The sequence below is a fragment of the Rhinolophus sinicus genome, chromosome 3 (genome assembly GCF_057876585.1).
Source record: "Rhinolophus sinicus isolate RSI-liver-muscle chromosome 3, RSI-T2T, whole genome shotgun sequence".
Taxonomy (NCBI): domain Eukaryota; kingdom Metazoa; phylum Chordata; class Mammalia; order Chiroptera; family Rhinolophidae; genus Rhinolophus; species Rhinolophus sinicus.
This window is the reverse complement of record NC_142503.1, coordinates 37,164,991-37,186,343: the sequence shown is the minus strand read 5'-3', so window position 1 is coordinate 37,186,343 and position 21,353 is coordinate 37,164,991. Positions and strand designations below refer to the sequence as shown.

At 39.6% G+C, this 21,353-nt stretch overlaps 1 protein-coding gene across 2 annotated transcripts in view; it reads right to left on the bottom strand.

Moving 5' to 3' along the window:
- Positions 1-3,380: 3,380 nt before the first annotated feature.
- Positions 3,381-21,353, bottom strand: part of RAB3C (RAB3C, member RAS oncogene family) — a 229,463-nt gene continuing 211,490 nt past the window's right edge. For both annotated transcript variants that reach the window (XM_019743363.3, XM_019743361.3), the window contains exon 5: positions 3,381-11,910. In XM_019743363.3, coding sequence (XP_019598922.1) covers positions 11,723-11,910 — 188 coding nt within the window. In that variant the 3' untranslated portion in view covers positions 3,381-11,722. The remainder of the gene's footprint in view (positions 11,911-21,353) is intronic.

Below are 21,353 nucleotides of genomic sequence, written 5' to 3'. Positions count from 1 at the left end.
TTTTTTAGGGGGTGGTTATTTGACAACTCTTTCTCCATTGGATATAGTTCTGTGGGACCCTTGAGCATAAACCCTGTTGGCCACTAGATCCAGGCAATTTAGAGGTGTTATCTAGGCAAGCGCTGCAAAAATTGAAGTGACAGAGGAAAGGAAAAGCTCCTTTTCGGAAGATACTGTCAAGCTGGAGGGCGGCAGAGGGAGAGTACAAAGAGTACCTACCAGACTCCATCCCTGGGAGTACGCCAGCACGCCTCTAGTGTATGTTAAATTAGATGCTGCCCCTCTGGCTAATGCTTTAAGATAAGAAAATAAGCCTCTTTTACATAAAGTCTGGGTGCTTCTCAATCAGCCGCCTCTTCACTGCTCCCTGAAGTGAGTGAGGCTTGAGCCCAAAGGTTCTTTAAGGGCTGTTTCTCAGTTTGCTCTAGCCTTGCGGCTCCTGTGGACGTGAGTACCATTGGTTTCCAAAGCTAAATGTTTTGGGGCTTATCTCCAAAACAGGTGCAGGTCTTAAAAGTTGGATGCTTAGTGTGGGGTTTTAACCCTTCACTCTACAGGGAGAAGCTCTAGGGTTTGAGTTGCCTTCCAATTGTGGGTTGCCATTCCCAGGGTGGGGTTTATAATGATAATGTCTCTCAGCCTTTCCTACTCACTTCAATGTGTTTTTTTCTTTCCATTTCCTAATGTGTAAGGATTGTTCAGCTAGTTTTCAATTTTGTTTTCAGAGAAAGTTATTCCACATGTAGCTTTAGATTCAGTGTATTTGTGGGGTGAGGTGAGTTCAGAATCTTCCTCCATTGCCATCTTTAATAAAAACCTGTAGTTTCACTTAGTCAATGGCACTGATAATATTTACCTCATATATTGAGCCAGAAGCCTCAGTCACCCTTGATTTCTAGAAATCAGTTTTATGAGAATCTTATTCATTTACCATTCTCTACCTTCTAAATTGAACTATCCTGAATTCCCTACGGTTCTCCACTATTGAAGTATCTTTAACTTGGGCATAGAACTGTTGGATAACTGTAACAACTTTCTAGTACTTGTTTTCTGTTGTTTTCACTATTGCTTCCTTTTAGTCCATTTCCCAAATTGCCATTTAAGTGATCTTTCAAAATTCAAATCTGATCAAACTACTTCTTTGCTTACATAGCTTCAAGAATTTTTCACAGCTGGAGGATGAAATGCAGACTTTTAAATCATTTCCCACAAGTGTCACGAAATCAGCCTTGGACCCCTTCTTCTTTTTCCAATCTGTAGTCGCCTATATGCATGGCTCTGGTATTCTATAAATATGCAGTTCTGCTATACCTCTGTTTGCATTTGCTGCTCTCTCTGTTCAGAACAAACTTCTTCTACGTCAGCCCCTGCATAACTCCTACATCTCCTATATGTTCTAGCATAGGCATCATTTCTTCTAGTTGGCCTTCTTGGAACACATGAATCCTTGCCTCCAATTTGGGATAATTGCTCCTCTGCTGTGCTTTCACAGTAGTTTGTATGGAATCTCTACATTTATACTTATTGAATTGTAATTGTCTTCTTGATAGGATATTGTTTGAAATATTCATCCAGATTTTCTCCCAAGGCCTGTCTTGCTTATAGTGTGTATACCCATTGCCTTTCTTCTATTCACGCTGTAGACTTGTTTAAAGGGAGATAAATACATTAAAACACAGAGACTATAATTTTTAGTTGAAATTGCCTGAGACTTGGAATTTAGAAAACAAGAAACTCTAGTGCTAAAGGACTTGGGGCATAAACAATAGATTAGGAAGAAAAAGGTTGGACGGCCAGACTGCCTCCACACTCGGTTAAACATGCTTTGCACTTGGTGGGTGTGGGGCAAAGTGAGAAGGGAGTTAGAGGAGGGATAAAAGAGCCAAGGGGCTGAGTGTTCCTGAGAAGTGTCCAAAGCCCAGAGCCTGCCATGTGGCTTTTATTCAGAAGGGGTCTTTTTTAAGTTCAATAGGAAGCCTAGGAGAGAATGAATTGGTATCTTCTGAGGGGGACAGAGGTATTCGTTACCTGTCTACCTTAATGCTATTGAGAAAGCAAGAGCCACATAGTAGCTTCATTTTTTAAATTAATTTGAAGCTAGCTAGAGAGTTATTTCTGAAGATAAGGAGAGGGGGATTCCTGCTAAAATCAGTTGGAACTTCTTTGGTCACAGGAACCTCAGAATGACCAGGAAGCGTGTGTAGTCTCTCTGAGGCCTTGACACAGGCAAGATTCTTTATCAGTTTATCTGAGGGTAGAGAACTAGTGTCTAACAAAATCTGTTTTATAACATTTCAAAGAAGATTTTTTGTGTGACCTGTTTTAGAATGAAACAAAGCTCTAGTGTTCATTTCAATCAGTATTAGACGCAAACATTAGGGAATATTAAATTTTAAACTTCGGTAATTTATTAATATGAAATTATACATTTTCCTATCACAATTGTATGAGCTCATTGAGGCTTAGGACACTATGTATTTTCATGTATACTGAGAAATTGCATATAGAAGACATTCTGTAAATGTTTGTTGACAATATTACTGGAAGTCCCTTAATGTATTATTTTTCCCTTAATTTTGATTCTTTGCATGCTACCTGTTTTGTCTACCCAGGTAGGTGACCCTCCTGTCACTGAGTTCAGTTCAGGAAGCTTTTTTGACCCATGTGGACCTGTGTGGATATTTCTGGGACCTTCTCACTTGGGTTATTTTTAGTGCGGAGTCCTGAAAACGGCCCTTAGAGGCATATTTGGAAGCAAATATTTGGTAGAAACAGAGCTGGTGGCACAATTAGAACACTGAAGGAGCTCAACATTTGCAGTGAATCTGCTGTGATGCAAACAGATAGCTGGGTGCTTCACCTGCCCTGAGGTCCAAGATCAAGGCAAGCCTGCACAGCATCTGAAGCATCACTGCATGACACATCATGCAGGAAATGTAGCTCACACCATTCACACATCCCATTCACATGGTGTCCCCGTTGAATGCTGTGCCAGTAGGGTACCAAAATGAGCATTGGATCTTGGACTTCATATACAGGGATATATGGTCTTTTGTTAGCAGAGGGGACTTGCAAATTACCTTAGCAGCCATTCCTGATCCTACCACCAAGAGCTTTGTGAATGCAGTCAGGTATAAAAAGTTACCTACCTTAAAAGATTGTAAGTGTTGGAATTCACTCCTATGCCTCAGTCCAAATTCACATGTTGGAAACCCTTATTCCTAAATAAAATGTATTCACTCTCTGTCTCTAGTTTAAGTTCAGCATTGTACCTAAAGAAGAAGGTAACAAGAAACAGAAATAGGTGTCCTAGGACTAAAAATAATACAAATTGAAGGGAGATGAAAAAATTATCTGACTAAGGCGGAGAAATTCAGGAATATAGTCTCTTAGATATTTATTGTAATCTCTAAAAAATAAAACAAGATAAACCCAAAGAACAAAAACCACTTTCTATACAGAATTCACATACAAACTTAATACCTAGTAGAGCACATACAGTTTTTACACAATTAATTTCAATAAGGAGAATTAAAACTTCACAATGTGAATACACTTTATAGCTTTAAACCCAGACAAGAGCTCCTGTGGACACATGAAGAGTCACGATATTTGCTGCACAGCAGTAGTTTTCAACTACACATCATGATCACTATATAAAAGCATTAAGCTGTTATTCAATATTTTCTCAAGAAGAGCTCCACAGTGCAGTCACTGAGAAAGGGAGGAACGTGCCAGGTTGCAAAGGAAGGTGTTCATCTGTGCACTTCCCAACGCCTTTTATGGGAAACATGGAACTACAGGAACATCTCTGGGTACACATCTGCCTGGTTGACATTGGATTAAACAATGTCTTGTGGTTTGGTACATGGGCAAAATGTCTAAATCAACTGTTCTAATGTGGTTTTAAAGCAATTTGTGTTTTGTGGCCAAGTCTGGGGCTGCTCAGCACAGAGAAATATGATGTTGCTGCAGTTGTCTTCCTCATGGGGACAAAAAGAGAAATAAACTAGGATAATTTGATGGGTTTCAGAGGACCAGTTTGCTCTCTAGAGAAAAACAATGATTTATCGCTGGCAGCTCTGTCACCCTTCCATTGACAGGTAACATACTGTGACTTTTCCCATGCATTCGCTTGGCACAATCCTCATATCTAATTTTTTTTCTGGGATCACATCTGACCTCTTAGTGGAGCCATTCTTGACTTTTCCATTTCCTATAGGCCCCCCATTCTCTGTGCTCCTATATCCTGACATAACTTAGCATTTAGATTGTATCCTGGCTTTTTTCCCTCCTGCTTCAGTCATTAAGCTTATTAGCGGCCAGAGCCATACCTCTTCCATCTTTGATTCCCACAGCACTGAGCACATGGTATTCAATAACTGTGTAATGACTAACTAAACATTTAAACACACTCTGAAATTATTATTCTAATGTTGGCTTCCTGCTTACATTTTTTTTTTTTTTTTTAATTTGGCACAAAGTCATCTCTAATCTCTCTGTTTCACCCACCTGCACCTGACTTCTTCAGTGGATTTGAGAGCTGAGTACAAAGTTCAGGCTATCACAGTTCAAATAGGGGCACATACCACTGGTGGTAGCCCAAAGCCATTTAATATGATTGGCACATCCTCACATGTCCATTTCAGGCAACTGCCATAGAGAGTACTGAAGGCTTCACATGATGTACAGATGGCCATGCCATCTAAAAGCAACTGCTTGTTCTTTCTCATTTTGAGTGAACAACTCAACTTTTCTTTCTAAGGGTATCATGATTTACTCTGCTAATTAACTGCAAGGGCAAAGCACAATGTTAAATGAATGTTTTGCCTTAAGAATTGAACTGGCAAATAGTTTAAGGTAGTTGACCTAATTTAAACTGCATATACATAAACTCTATTTTTGGTAAACCAGCAACAGGGCTTAATTACTTCATTTTGCATCTCAGTGAAGTGTTAGGACACCAACTGTGAGATTAACAAGGGGGGCTGAGGGTGAATATATGAGTTTATGATGATATACCAAAGCGAGTTAAGGATTCTGACTTTTGTTTCTCTTCTATCACTGGTGTGGACAATTGAGAATTGAAGTGAATATAACATTACCTATGACCTAAAAAGACATCAATATTTTAGGATCCCCAGGGTTGACAGTATTAAATTTGCAAACAAAATACAAGGTTGAGTTACAATAAAATATACATGCAAATACAAGTGTTGAAAATTCTTAGTAGACAGAACATGTGATCAACATTTCTGAGAAGAATAAAAATGACTTTTCCTTATGTGCATACATTTTCTTAGGTATCTAAATTAGCCTCTTAAAAGAGGCTAAAGGAGAATTTAAACAAAGGAATGCCTATATGAAATAAACTAACAATCATTCTATCTTGAAAACAAAATTCACAATTCTAAAAGCCAAAATTGACATATATTCGCAGATATTAAATGTTTGGTCTTATAGGGAAAAAGTACTTTGAAGTAGGCACAGAAGAGTTTCACATGACACCAATAAGGTATTTACTGTATAAACTGCACCACTAGACAAATACAGCTACAAGAAATAATTTGAATAAGTCACGCCATCCAAAGCATCTCACACATTCATTATAATTCACTCTTTCACACTAGTTTATATACACTGAGTAAGTCATTAAATATTGCACTTATTGGCCCATGAACCCTCAATTCTGAGGTCTTGAAAAATAGAAAACAAATCTATTTTTATAACATATTTCATGCAACATTTAAGACATTTCAGTTCCACAAACACCATTAAGTAGTTGTACATTTGGACAGTCCAACGGTATCACATCACGTCTGACATTAACAATATATTAACAGGAATTACAGGAAGTTTTCATTCAGCACACATCCTAGGGCTGATGAGACAATACAGGGAAAACCATCATACTGATACAGCAAACAATCCCCAGACTTCATTTTTATGAGGAGTATGGAACCACTAGACAGATGTGTCATGCTCACTTCCCTGAAAGGCTGAGTGTGGGTCGCTCATGTGCCATCTGTCTTTAAGAAGAGCATTTATGAACCTAAGCAATGCCTGGTCCCCAAAAACATGAATATGGAAATATTTCCATTAAGAAATAAAGTCACACACAACTCTCAATTGTCCACGATGAAGGAAAATATGAACATGGGTGAATGAAATACACAGGTAACCCCAAACCTCACTTCAAGGAGTAATGACTGGTGGAAACTCCACCAATAATAGTACTGCTGGGAGGTAAATGGTGAAACTTGAGTGTCATTTCCTATTTTGGTCCTGTCATTCTGTGAGGATAGTACTTTAAAACACTGAAATTATAGAAAGAAATCAGGAAGTAGAAAAGAGAACTGCAAATGGAAAATTTGATTTGTCCACTAGTTAGATGGTCTGATCTTAATACTCGAGCTCTGACAGAGGTTTTGAAATAATTTCTTTTGTCTAGAATGTTTGCAAAATGCATTTTCTCTCTATCCTCTCTTTTTAATGGGAATTATGTGCACAAACACACGGATCAGTGAGAATAATTTATTTTGCGGAACTTTCTAAACAAAATGTGAGTTACAGTTCAAAGATAGCAAAAGCTCCCTTTTCCGTAGCACTGAGAAAGCACCATATATGGAAATTTTCCTTCGTAAAAAAGGTGTCCGTGTGTGCACGTGTATATGTTTTGGGAGGGGCAACACTGTGTGTGTGGCCCAAATGTAAATATTTTAATCTCTCAAAGGGAACTATTTGACTGGAGTGCCAAGCATTTCTGAAAAGGTTTTCAAGAAGAAAAATCTATATTTATTTATGAAAGACCAGTAACAATAAGTAGCTAGAGTTTAGATAAATCCCCCAGACCTGTTTTTGCCCCCTTGAGGGAGACTGCATTTCTAGAACCTGGAGCCCTTTAGGTGCACTGTAAGGATAAAGATGCTTTCGTTCTGGTCAGAAACTTCATCTTTTACCCAATTTGTTTCAATTCACCCCAGAATTGAAATGATTTATGTCTTTAACTGGCTTTGGTAAAAGTTCACCTAAACTATAAAGGACTCTAAAAAGCTGACCCTAATGGCTCAGCTCATCAGCAAGACTTCAGCATTTTACTGGTAAACTATTAAAGCACGGAAAGTATACACAAACAGGCAAGGCTAAGCAGAGCTGTAGAGGTTGCATCTTCCAGTGGGTGGTGAGAAAGGCCGCATGGGTCTAGTTGCTCACGTGGCAACCTGACATAGCACACTGAGTGAGTATACACAGAAAGGAACAAAGAGTTCCAGTCATGCAAAATATAATGTAGAGAGAGAGGATTCTTCAGACAGAAAGACAGGCCACCTCCCAATATGCCACAACAAAAATAGCTGATTGAGAATTCCGATAGTATGTGAAAATTGTGAATGGACAATTTTTGGTCTAGAAAGGTTTTAGTTGTAACTTTAAAATAAGATTTATCTCCGTCTTTCACCTGCAGCTACCACCTCAGCCTTGAGATAGCTTGGTAGAGTATGGATACATGTTTATATAGTCCCACAAACGTCACACGCTGTCTGAAGGATGGCATAGGACATCTTCACCGAGCACTAACATACTCATTGGATAAACTACGTTACAATGAGCCACTGACTGCCAACTCCCGTGCTCCAAAATTAATGTTGCTTCATGGAAGTTCAATTAATAGTGGACTATATTTTACTTTTTAGAAAGAATATTGCATACCTGGAAGTCTATTGTCAGCAGAGATGTATTTAAAATTGGAAGTTTGAATTGGTTCCTTAAAAATAACCAATGTGATGAACAAAAACTATAGATAAAAGTAAAGTAGGTGAAATGTGTATTTGTTCATTGAATATACAAATGTGTTGCATAATTTGAGTTGTAATTTTGTAGAATTTATACCTCATGTTTATGATAGTAATGTTGCAACTTCCTGCTACAACTGAGGGCATCATCATACTTCTCCTTCCAAATAAATATCTTAGCACTTACTTAGTAGGCAGCAAAGGGATATTGACTTCAAGTGAATTGAAGGAGGAACTATAAGAACCTCTCTGTTCGGGCTGGCCGGGTGGCCCAGGTGGTTGGAGCACCGTGCTCCTAACGCTGAAGGCCTCTGGTTCGAATCCCCCATGGGCCAGTGAGCTGTACTCTCTACAGCTAAGATTGTGAACAACAGCTCTCCCTGGAGCTGGGCTGCTGCAAGCTGCAGTGTGCTGCCATGACTGGCCAGTGGCCACTGTATAGTGGCCGGTAGCTGGTGAGAGCGGCTATGTGCTGCCATAAGCGGCCGGTGGTCAGAGTAGCCGGCGTAAGCGGCTGTCTCAGCTGGTGAGAGCTGTGTGCTACACAATTAGACAGAAACAATGGCTTGAACCGGAGTGGGTGGAAGGAGGCGGGATAAAGGGGGGGAAATATATATATATATAAATAAAAATAAAAAAAGAACCCTTTGTTCAGATAGTCTTTAGAAATTCATCAAGGCAACCGAAGCTATTCAGTGGAAGCAGCAGAAATGGAAGCAGCAGCAATGAACTAAGTCACTGTCCTGAAGCCATTCTTAGCCTGTAGGTGTGATGCTAGCTTGCAAACTGCCACTTCAGGACTTAAGAAACTTCAGGTACCTTCTACATCCATTCATATCCCCAAAAAACTGAAATGCAGATCCTCTCTGTGGATGGCTATTTGATGAAATAATTTCCAGTCAATGTTTCGATGATATTAGAAACAGCATGAAATGTACCCAAACCAAAGCTCTTGGAAGTACTTCCTCAAAACAGTCAAGGTTTGTTTCTATTAGTAATTGGAGGGAGGGGGGTGGTGAGGCGATAGGTGGCGAAGGAAGAGAAATTCATACTTGAAACACTAATTGAATGACATCAAAGACAAAAAAATGGATGTCTAAAATTTACAAGTTAACAAGCATATATTTTTAAGGTGTCTTGTTCTTTTGAATACACATTTATGCCATTAGCAAATGCCATTAGTAAAAATGACCTGTTGGTTATTTAAGCAGTTGGCAGGTGGAAAGAATGTAGGAGGTATTGTGTGTGGTTGTGTGTGGGTGTGCGGAAGGCGAAAAACCTTGGACCTGCAGTATTATAATTTGTAAGTAATATAGCTTGATGCTGATAATAGAAGCTCACTTAGTTAACCTGTGACTGTTTCCTCTTTTGCCAAATTTGATTTTAAAGCCAGGGTCTCTTGATGAAATTAGGAATAGAGAATATACAGCAGAAACATAGGTGTTCATTCACTTGAGCTCTGTGGCAATCTTCTCTGGAAACTTCTCACTTGATGAACTTCACACCAGGGTGGGAGTTTCGAAACTGAGAATCAGTTAGGAAGGGTTCATTACCATGGGTGTTTGGAAAAATAAATTATTGAATGTTCCTTGGCAATGATACTCAGGCTGTCGCCTCATCACCTCCCCTGACTGGCATAAAGTAATGTGACTTTGGCATGTTGGATACTGGGTAAGTGGACACTTGGTTTAGTTCTTCCGGTCTGTAGGGCCAATTAATTTCAATAGCAATCAGTTCTTCAGGGAAAAGGTTTACAAGAGAGCAAAACTCATCTCTTCCCCTTCCCTTTTCTACCCTCTTTCATTTTGCTTTACCATTTTACAATAACGCTTTCCATTTTACAATAATACACATATTAAGGTCCTTCTGAAAAAGCTATCTGGAACATCTTATTTAGGCCTTTGAGATCTGTGTGGATGTGTTGGAAGGGGGCTGGCTTTATTGTTTCATATTAGCTTGTAAAAGTAACAACTACATCATTTAACATGGCCATTTCCTAGTTCAGGTTATAGAAATATTACAATATCACGCAAATAGGCTATTGTTGTAAACAAATCTGCTTTGATGCCCCCCACCATCTCTCTTTCCATTCACTCTAATTTCTGTAATTTTTGAAGCTCCCGTTAAATCTAATAAAGCATTAATGTTTTCTTGTCTTCACTAAGCTAAGGCCTGTCTTGCAGGTTGCTGAAGTGAAAATTTATTACTAATTAGTGGATCTTAAGCTAAGGATGTGAGAAAGAACATGGATATGCTTAAAACATCCCAAATGCTCTCTTGTGATTTTTCATCTTCTAACTTATTAATAACGTACGTGACCTAGTTCCCTGACTTGTAGGCATTTTATTCCCCGGAAATCTCTTTAGACATATGCATGTTTCTCTACCAATATCTTTGCCCAATAAACTTACACTCCACCTTAATTTCATGGGAAGATTCTCTATTTTTCAAAAAAGGAAAACATCTGTAATACGACCACCAAAAAGGGGAAATTCACCTACCAGGACTATCCTTCTAAGTCTGCCACTCTGTGCCTGCTGCTTTCTGCAAGTCTTAGTTGTAAGCAATGTCGGGTGGTGACACTGATGCCAAGTTTTCCTTTAGTGCTGCCAGAATAGCTGGTGGCATTTGCTTGCTTGTTATTCATCTGTGGTCTTCGGAAAATGTGGGAGAAAAGACCTGGTGTTCACATGGTTTCCTTCCTCCTCTCAAATTGCTAATGGCATCCCCAAGTGTATCTGTAACTCTCAGCTCCCAAGAGTATATTCTCTGAGTAACTGAAGCTTGTTTAAAGACTTACAGAACGGGGATATGCTTCAGAATTAGGTTGAATACCCGGGTTGAAAAAGATTAGAGATGAAAATTCTTTTCCTCAACCTGAGAACCATTGAGATACTGTTTAAATAACGTCTTATTAGGTAAATGAACTTAGCTGAGGTGTGAACAGAGGCAATGGTTGGGGGAAGCCTGTATCCTGTAAGAGGGGCTCTAAAAGCTTCAATTTAATCTCTATTCCAAGAGGTGGTGATGGTCCTAGAAAGTCGTGGTGACGGTAGTGTATGTTATGGGGTCTAGTTATTAAGGAAATGAGAGGCACTCAGGCCTTAGCATTCTACAGCTACTCACACTTTTGTTGGTCAAAATGCTTATTGCACAACATTCAGCAGATACCTCTCAGTTCGTCAGTGCCTCAAATATTCAGAATATTCGGTAGAATCAGTGGAGAGAGCAATGTTGGGTCGGTGTAGTCCTTATTTAAACATAAACTAAGATTGATTAAATCTAGTTCCTTTCAGGTATATATAACCTCTTAGAAACTTGCAAGGGCCTTAACCACAACATTTCAATTTTTTATAGTCAATTGTACCCTCAGTTATTAATGACACTGAAAAATAGACATATTTTCTGAACAGTAAACTGACCAGAAAACTGGTCATTTATTCAGGAAATATGAGTAATATTTCCACTTGATTTTCAATTAAGAGTAAAGCAAATAATGTCTCCTGAGACCTCTCTGTGTCTTCCCCATCCCGATACAAACAATTCCTTGGTTACCATCCCTACAGGTGAATCACATAATTTGAACCAGTGGCACAAAAGTCAGTTGTAGTAAAATTATAGTCTGAAGTCCCCGAAGTAGCTTGATCTGAGAAGAAATCTGAAACAGAAAGAGCCTAGAAGACAAATAACAAATCACATGCAAATACCAGATGTGTATACATGGATAGTCCTTACAAATTTAAGATCACATATTTGCCACATATTAACACAGGGAATCTCCCAGGAATTCAATGCATATACTAGCCATTGGCATCTAAGATTTCCCCCAAATAATTATTAGGCAGTATAAATGAAGGCTCACTGACCACTTATAAATGCTGTTTGTTGGTAACCAAGCCCCCTACAGCTCGCTGCCTGTGTGTGTGAGGACATTAACAGCCACAGTTGGGCTGTGGTGGAGGAGGGGTTTCCTTGAGTCTTGTGTTCTGCTTTGCAGCAGTGATGGTCGGATCAGTCTCCAAACTCTCTGACATTTTGTCACAGATGATATCCACAAGGCGTTCAAATGTCTGCTTGACATTAATGTTATCCTTGGCACTGGTTTCAAAAAACTCAAACCCTGGAAGAAACCCAGAGAAACACATGTTGGTCATTTCATACTTCTGCTGAAATAAAATGGGACTTGATTATGGTGTTGATTGCTGATGCAATGATGATGGGACAGTAGTGGGTGCTGGGTTTGGTTTGCGTGAGAGATGAGAAGAAGGCATGAGGTGGCATCTGAGCAAATGCTACCATCTTGCTGCCATTAACAAAAGTTAAATTAGGTTGGTGCAAACGTAATTGCGGTTTTTGCAATTTTTAACCTTTTAAACCGCAATTACTCTTGCACCAACCTAATAACGTAGAATTGGTGATGCTTACATGCTATTTTTCTCTGTTGACTCATTTATGTCACCAGCATGGCTCAGTAGAATAAAACTAATCCTTTGGCAAGAGTTAGTAATGGCAGCATTAAGAATCCTCAACGCTGAATCTGTCTTTGCTGTCCTTTCCCTCAACCCTTGGCCCACCATGTTGTCTCTTGTAATCTTTCCTAGGACTGGTGTTACTTGGCATTTTTTATTTCCCCATTTTGGATTCTACCTGAATGATTAATTTTCATTTTCTAAAAAATTAATTCATGTGCATATATTCTGCTGCAAAAGGGATCACCAAACTCCAACACAGTCTAGCTCCAACTTTTTCCATGTCTGCCCAGTGAAAGGTTTGAGGGTGGGCTTTTAGTAAAACTCTAGTATATAAAGGTGGACGCAAGGTGGCACTAAATCATCATTGGATTTACCTTAAGCGAGCTTCAACCTCTAGGAAATTTTCAGTGGTGTTAGCTTAACAGCCCTCCCGGGCTTTGTATAGCATTGTATCTATTGGTGGTGACGTTTCCATAGCTTCTGTTATCTATCAGCAGCAATGTTTTTACCAACATCTGGGAAAGGACACTTTGATAAATTTCAAATGAGCCACCAGAATTGCAAGAAGGTATATATTTTAAAAAAAAAAAATGCAGTGACAGTTTCACACTTCCACTTCTGTGTCACTGTACCTGAGCAGAGAAGCAGCTTTTAATATGCTGCTCTGTACACATTCTTATCACTCCATTGTTTGCATGCACATTCCACTGGCTGGGCTTGCCAGTCAGTTACCATGACAACCTCCCCACTAGGCCTGCCAGAGATTGCTCTAGTCCATTTAGGGGGCTTTGATTTAGGATGTATTGGGCTGAACACAGAAATACTTTCCTAATCCATTCTGAATTTTACACCCTATAAATCCTGCTGGTTACATCTGGCCCTATCTCAGAGGAGCCACTTAGATTCAGAATGATTAAATCATGAGATTTTTATCCCAGCTCTTGGGGCCAAAGGAGAGTGGACTAACATTTTCCATTGCATCCATGTCAAAATCCCTTTGATAACCCAGAAATACTTATTTTCTAAAGTAGTATTGAAGAGGGTAGACAACAAAAAGTAATTCTCGTGAGTTAAAATTTCTAATTTAGTTGTAATACTGTGTGTTGAGTTAGATGACTTTATTTGAGCTCTAATGTCACTGCCTATTCTGTATTCTATTGTTAAAATCAAGTGAATAATTGCAGGATTTGAGCTGAAGGAACATGAGCAGAGCCAAGGGCTAATGAAATAGTGGTGGATACTTTAAACCCTTTTTTGGCTTACCTTTGTTTTCTCTCTCTGGGTAGTGCTTCTATAGCTCTCTTACATTCTGTATTTCTTTACAGAAAAGGCTATCTGATGTCAACAGCACTCTTTTCTAATGTTTGTACAACACAGGGCTAGATCACTCACCTTTCAGATTCAGATTTTGGAAAGGGCAGTATGAATCGAAGCAATCTCCTTATTGCTAAGATATCAGAACTATCTGCAGTGGGAATTTTTCCAGTGCTTTATGTCACAGGATACCAAGACCCCACTGAAGAAGCCCAAATCCTTGGCTGAGACTTGAGAAAAGAAATCCCACAATTTTGCACAAAGTTTTCACTCACAGGTGTAATTCTCCTGTCTCTTCTAAATACCATGTCTTTTACTTATTAGCATGATTTGGGAAGGCACGGAGCTTGGAGTGCATCATATTAGATTTAGCCATTGTGAAAATATGGTAATACACACAAGGCTTTGTCAAATGTGACTCTTTTTATCTGGGCTTTGAGACACCCCATGATGCCAGTATACAATTTGAGGTCAGTACAATGTCCTTAGTCACAAGAGCCACAGTGTCCTGACATGATTTAACCTGGAACCCAAGGAAGATATGGCTATTAAGGAGATAGTGCCCCAGGAAAAGAACACCACATTATAAGAGCCCTCCATTTCTCCAGCATTGCTGGGGAAGTAGGTGCCATGATATAGTGAGAGGGATGGATGGTCAATCAGAAGATGTGTGATCTAGCCACACTAACAATACTTACTAGCTTTGAGGCAAGTCACGTTTTTATTCTAATGTTTATGACATTTGCCTTACTTAGTTTCCAGGTCTACCATGAGGCTCAAATGAGAAAAAATGTAAAGTGCCAAGCAAATCAGAAATGCTATTATAACAACAGTAATAGTAAACTAACATTTGACCAGTTACTATATAGCAGGTACCATTCAAAACATGTTATGCATTTTAACTCATTTTATCCATGAGGTAGGTGCCAGTATTTTCTCCAATTTGCTGATAAGGAAAGAGAGCCACAAAATGGCCAAGTTCTTTGCTTGAGCATTTACTTGTTCAGCTAGTAATGGCAAAGCTGGCATTTGAACTATTAACCTGGATACTCTCCTGCCCCTCCAGATACCCTGAAGTATGGTACTATCTGGTTCCAGTTGAACTGGAAATTCTATGTTAATTAATAATCACACTATAAACTTTCAATAATTTAAATAATTAGAAAGTAAGATTTAACACTGTCAGTGAACAAACGAATCATCTTCTCTAAATAATTCCAAAGGTACTCTGATATCTTGTGTTGCTTAAGATTCATACAGGTGGCCTTCAGCTGTATCTCTATACAGGATTATACTTGGTTGACCCTTGAACAATGCTCGGGTTAGGGGCACTGACCCCTGTGCAGTCAAAAAACTGCATATAACTTTTGACTCCCCCAAAATATAGCTATATTTATCCCTCAGTGTCCATGGAGGATTGATTCCAGGACCATCTCCCACCCCCATGTCTGTAGATACTGAAATCCACAAATGCTCAAGTCCCTTATATAAAATGGTGTAGAACAATGTATGCAGTCGGCCCTCTGCATCTGAGGATTCTTAACCACAGATAGAAAATACTGTTTCTGATCCATAGTTGGTTGAATCCATGGATGGGAAATGGAGGGCTGGATGGATAACAATTTATTGAAAAATACCTCGATAAGGGGACCCACACAGTTCAAGCCCATGTTGTTCAAGGGTCAACTGTAAAAGGTTCTAAAAATTAGACTTTCTCTCATTGACCAGATATCCTATTTGTCATAAAATGAGATATTCAGGATAAAAATCAATATCATTACTATTTTAGCATGCAATTGTTTGGATTCAGAGAAAAAGTGAATTTAGCATGCAATAAATAATTCTCCATACAGGTAAAGTCTGTATCTTCATGCCTTAGTGCAATCACGTATGTGTGAGGCCACTCAAACCTCACCCCACTGTGTGCCCAAAGCTCATGGCCTAAATCATAACCATAAATCCAAATACTTTAGCCTTTCTTCTTCTAAGTTATTGTTGTATTTTATGGCTGCTACCTCCCAGGATCTCAGTATTTTAACTTCAACTATAGCAAATGACCTTGTTCTTACAAATCTTTAAACTCCCATCCACACACATGAACACCAGTGTGAAGCCAGCACTTCAGTTAATGGTGCTTAGGAAACAGTCTTTCTTCTAAAACTTTTAAACTCATTCATGTCCAATTTACTAGGTAGGACAACATGGTTTAGCAGATCAAATAAGTAGCCCAAGGTCACACAGCAAGTCAACTGTGAAGGCTGCCAGAGATATCCTGATAAATAGGTTACTGATTTAGCTTCCAGCCTTGGACACCTGTCTCTCAGACTACATCATCCAGTATTAATAATTTCAGCAGTCACACGTGTCTTCATCACTGAATTAGTGAACACTTTCAATTAGCCTTAGAAACTCTGATTATCCTTTCTCATCTTCCCTCATCAGAACCTTTCTAATTTCTAACACAGACAGCACTGTTCCCAAGTTGGATGAGCCTTGCACTATGGACCAATACCTTTCTGTTTCAGCCTTTTCATGCCTGGTCCTGGAAAGACCTGTCCTTTATAGGTACTGCTGGATCTGAATCTATATACGACCTCTTCTTTCAGATGTACTTGATATTTGGGACTGGACAGAAGCTTGGAAAGAATTCCTATGGAAAATATATTAGTTATGCTGAGGGAAGAAGCACATAGCCAACCTGTGTCATCTTCACGTGTGTAGATTGCTGAAGGGGAAGTATGGAGAGGTGGTGTAAACTGGATTTTAGTCTAGTGCCTGAGAGATGTGATTCTACATCCTCACTTCATATCATTGGAAGTCTACCTGCATTAAAATCCCATAAACTGTTTAAAAGCTTCTAACCTCCACAGGCAACAGGACTCAGAGTGTCCTGGCTTTTTGCGGAGCTACCCCAAACCCAGTACTGGCAGGGTGGCCTCTCCCGTGTGTCTTTAGGTCCAGCACAGGCAGTGACCAAATGTGGATCGCTATGTAGCTCCCACCAGATAGTCCCCCAGCTGATGACAGGCAGTGACTGACCTTGGACTGTACCAGAACCCCTCCCAAGAGGCCCCAGAACCAACATACTTGGAGGTTGGCTTTAGACCACAGCAGAGCACCGCCCAATTAGCCCCCCAAGTGGCACACCCAAATGGCGGTCTCAGCAGGCACCAGAGCTCATTGGGGCAAATTCCACTCTGGGGAGTATGTCCTCTGAACATCAGGTCTTTTAGCTGTAGACATGGCCGAACCCCACAGCCAGTCAGTCTGAGGATCAATCCCACCCACTGATGTGCCAACAGCAACGAAGGCTCAACTACAACAGTAGGACACTCACAACCCACACAGGGGAAACTCCCGGAGCACCTAGTGCAAGTGACCAGGGAGACTGTGCCACTTGGCCCCACAGGACATCTACTACATAGGCCACCCGGCCAAGACTGGAGACATAGCAGATCTACCTAATACATAGCAACAAACAGAGAGGTAACCAAAGTGAGGAAACAAAAAATACTTCCCAAATGAAAGAACAGGAGAAAACTCCAGAAAAAGAACTAAATGAAATGGAGGCAAGCAACTTACCAGAGATAGAGTTCAAAACACTGGTTATAAGGATGCTCAAGGTACTTAGTGAGAACTTCGACAAAGAGACAGCAAGCATAAAAAAGGACACAAAAACCATAAAAAAGAACCAATCAGAAGTAAAGAATACAATAATTGAAATGAAGAATGTACTAGAAGGAATGGCTAGTAGACTAGATGAAGCAAAGGATTAAATAAGCAATTTGGAAGACAAGGTGCCATAAAACACCCAATCAGAACAGCAAAAAGAAAAAAAATAATAGTAAAAAAAAATGAGGATAGTTTAAGAGACCGCTGGGACAACATCAAGCATACCAACATTCTTATCATAGAGTCAATGATATGGTAATAACTATGGATAGTGCCAGGTGGGTACCAGACTAGCCAGTTGCTCACTTATTAAATTATATAAATGTCTAACCACTATGTTGTACACCTGAAATTAATATAAAATAATATTGAATGTCAACTGTAATTGAAAAACTAAAAAGGGTAGGGGGAAGGTGAAGGGCAATAAGAGGTCCAAATTTCCAGGTCTAAAACAAATAAGTCATGGGGATGTAATGTACAACATGGGGAATATAGTCAATAATATTGTGACAGCATGGTATGGTATCAGATGTTTGCTGAACATATCATGGTGATCACTTCTTTAGGTATATAAATGTTGAATAACTCTGGCATACACCTGAAACTGATATAATGTATGTTAGCTATATTTTTTAATAAAAATATATTTTAAAAATCTGTTACATTTGTATACACCGATGATGAATTATCAGACAAAGGAATTAAGAAAACAATCCCATTTACAATTGCATCAAAAAGAATAAGTTACTTAGGAATAAATTTAACCAAAACGGTAAAAGACCTGTACACTGAACACTACGACAAAGAAATTAAAGAAAATGCAAATAAGTGGAAAGAGATTTCATTTTCATGGATTGGAAGAATTAACATTAAAATGTCCATACTACCCAAAGCAATCTACAGATTCAATGCAATTCCTCTAAAAAGTTCAGTGGCACTTTTCACAGAACTAAAAACAAACAATCCTAAAATTCTATGGAACTACAAAAAGACCTTGAACAGTTAAAGCAATCTTTAGCAAGCAGAACAAAGCTGGAAGCATCACACTGCATGATTTCAAATTATATTACACAGCTATAGTAATCAGAATTGTATGATATTGGCCTAAAAACAGATATATAGGTCAATGAAACAAAACAGAGAGGCCAAAAAATAAAGCTCTTCATGCATGCTCAACTGATTCATGACAAAGGAGCTAAGACTATACAATGGAGAAAGGCCAGTCTCTTTAAAAAATGATGCTGAGAAAATTGGACAGCCATATTCAAAAGAATGAAACAGGACTATTATCTTACACCCTAAACAAAAATGAATTCAAAATGGATTCAAGACTTGAATGTAAGACTCCAAACTATAAATCTACTTGACATTGGCTTTGGGATGATTGTTTGGATTTGACACCAGCAACAAAGGCAATAAAGCAAAAATAAACAACTGGGACTATATCAAACCATATCGAAAAGGTTCTCCACAGCAAAGGAAATAATCAACAAAATGAAAAGGCAACCTTCTGAATGGGAGTAAATATTTTCAAATCATATATCTGATGAAGTGTTAATATGAAAAAAATATAAAGAACTCATATAATTCAATAGCAAAAAACCGAAAAATCCAATTAGAAAATACACAGAGGATCTGAATAGACATTTTTCCAAAGAAGATATACAGATGGCCAATAGGTGTGTGGAAAGATGCTCAACATCACTAATCATCATGGAAATGCAAATCAAAACCATAATGAGATATTACCGCACCCCTGTTAGAATGGATTAAAAAAGACAAGAAATAACAAATGTTGGAAAGGACGTGGAGAGAAGTAAACCCCTGCACATACTGAAATCATACTGCAGTAATTTATTTTCATCTCTAGTTGTTAAAAATCTATTGACGTGTCCTTCAATTTTTATCCCAAAATTCTAAATAAGACATTCTATTTCCAGATTATATTTGCAGTCCCAGTGTCTTTCCCTTTTCTGTGGGTTGGATGAACTGGAAAGGCAAGGGTAGGTCATTCTACTGCCAGGTGGGTGACATTTGGGCCAGAATTTAGGATTGCTGCCTGAGCAGCAGGATGAGCTGTTGTATTAGCTTGTATCATGCTGGGACCTAGCCTGGAGACAGACATCAGGAGGAGGAATCAATGCGGATTTTGACTCACTTGCTTCAAGAACCACAGAAAGCAGACCAAAGCAGTAGAGAAGCGAGAGCAGGAACTCAGCCAGTTTTGTGTTGCTAAAATAAATGGTCAAGTATTCTAGTCTGAGTGCTTGTCCTGAGCCAGGCATGACCAGATGGTAGTTTCTGTTTTGTCAGGACTCTGAAACTATCCAAGGGTCATTCTATGGCCTTGACAAATCCTGGTTGATGTGGACAAAATTTCCTCCCTGTCCTACCCTCTCTAGATATAAGTTTTAAACACTCTTGACATGGCGAAAAGCTCTGATTCAGCAACACAAAGGAAAAGAAACTACCTGAACTCACTGGTGCAACAGCTGCCCATGCTTCAATCCATCATTCTCAGCAGAACAAAATCCAACCTGCACAGACTGTCATTCACATCTCACCTTATTGACTCCCTCAGCAATCCCCTTCCAGACATCCCAAACTATTTCACCCAAATTATTTTAGCCAAATGTGTCTACTTCCTGTCTGGTGAAACGATTCAACATAAGTTCCTTGCAGCTTTGACCATGCTAGTTTCCTCTTGAAGCATGATCCCTCATTCTTTCCCTCTTCCCAATCCAACTTACTCTTCAAGACAGAGATTTCTGTGTGGTATATCTGGTCTACAGACTTTTAAAAAATTTGAGCCACCATTTAAAAATTCAGATTGCTAGAGGAATGTCACCAACATGGCAACATAGGTCATTCTTGACTTTGCTCCCCCTCCCAAGGAGCACAATTAACAATTTATGTAGAAGACACCACTGAAAGAATTCTAAAACATGGGAGGAGAGGCTGAAGCAATCCCCTTCACCACAGAGACCAAGAAAGGCCACATTAGAATGGTAAAAGGAGCAGCTATGGGCTGACTACATTGCCTCTCCCCTAGGCTGGTGCAAAACCATGCTCAGAGGTATACCTACAGGTTCTCCAGTGGGAAAAGAAAGCACAGGTTTGGCCATGGAACTCAGTGGGATATAGGTTTGCCTGATTTAGGTCCACAAAGACCTTTGCTGGCCCTGCAATTTGGTCTGCCTCTACCCAGGCAGGGGAGCTAAGTCATGGACCACTCTATTGCTGAGTATAGCTCCCAGCCTTGCCTGACCAAAAAGGCTGGCAAGAACACTGGGAAGCTGTAGCCCAGCAATACTCAAGCAAAGAGTCCATTTGGCAAAGTTGAAAATCTACAGAGCAAAGTCAGTGGCTGTTTGGCTAGGAAACTTCAGGCCTGGGTCAGCTTGTGTCAGGACCAAAAACAAAAGGCCTTTTTTAGACTTGGAGCTGGTTTTCATGCTCTGCCTAGGCAGGGAAACTACTTCATAGGTCTGACATTGCTGAATATAGCCTTTATCCCAATCAACTATGGAATCTAACTAGTTCATTTGGGGAGCTTTACAGCTTATTCAACAGCCCTGCTTATAGTGGCACTTGAACAGAGAGCACAGCCCATGACTTTCCCTATCTGCAGAGAAAAAAACAATGAATTCAATGCACAGTCTTGCCTGATTCATCTTCCCCAATAAGAAGCTAAGCAGCCCCTGGGGCCTGTCCTGCTGCCTTCTCAGAGCAGGGAAGCTAATTCATAGTGCCATCCACAGCTGAGTATAGTACCCAGTTCCAACCATCTAGTAAGCCTGACCAGAGAACTCAGGCAAATAGGGAGCCTACCCTATAGCCTCGCTTTGCCAGCAGTCCTATCCACTGTTCTTAGCCAGTGGCACTCCCCCCGCCACCTTCCTGCCAACCTCAGAGCTTGGGCATTGGCCTCATACAAAAATAGAACCTGACAGCAAGCTCAGCCTTCCCAAGGATGTTACCAGCAGACACATCCAGACATCCAAACTGCGTTGACTGCTGAAGACTGTCTCTCCCAGAGTGAACACGTAAAGTCTGGAAGAGGACACTGCTTACTCGAATATACAGATACCAATGTGAGAAATCA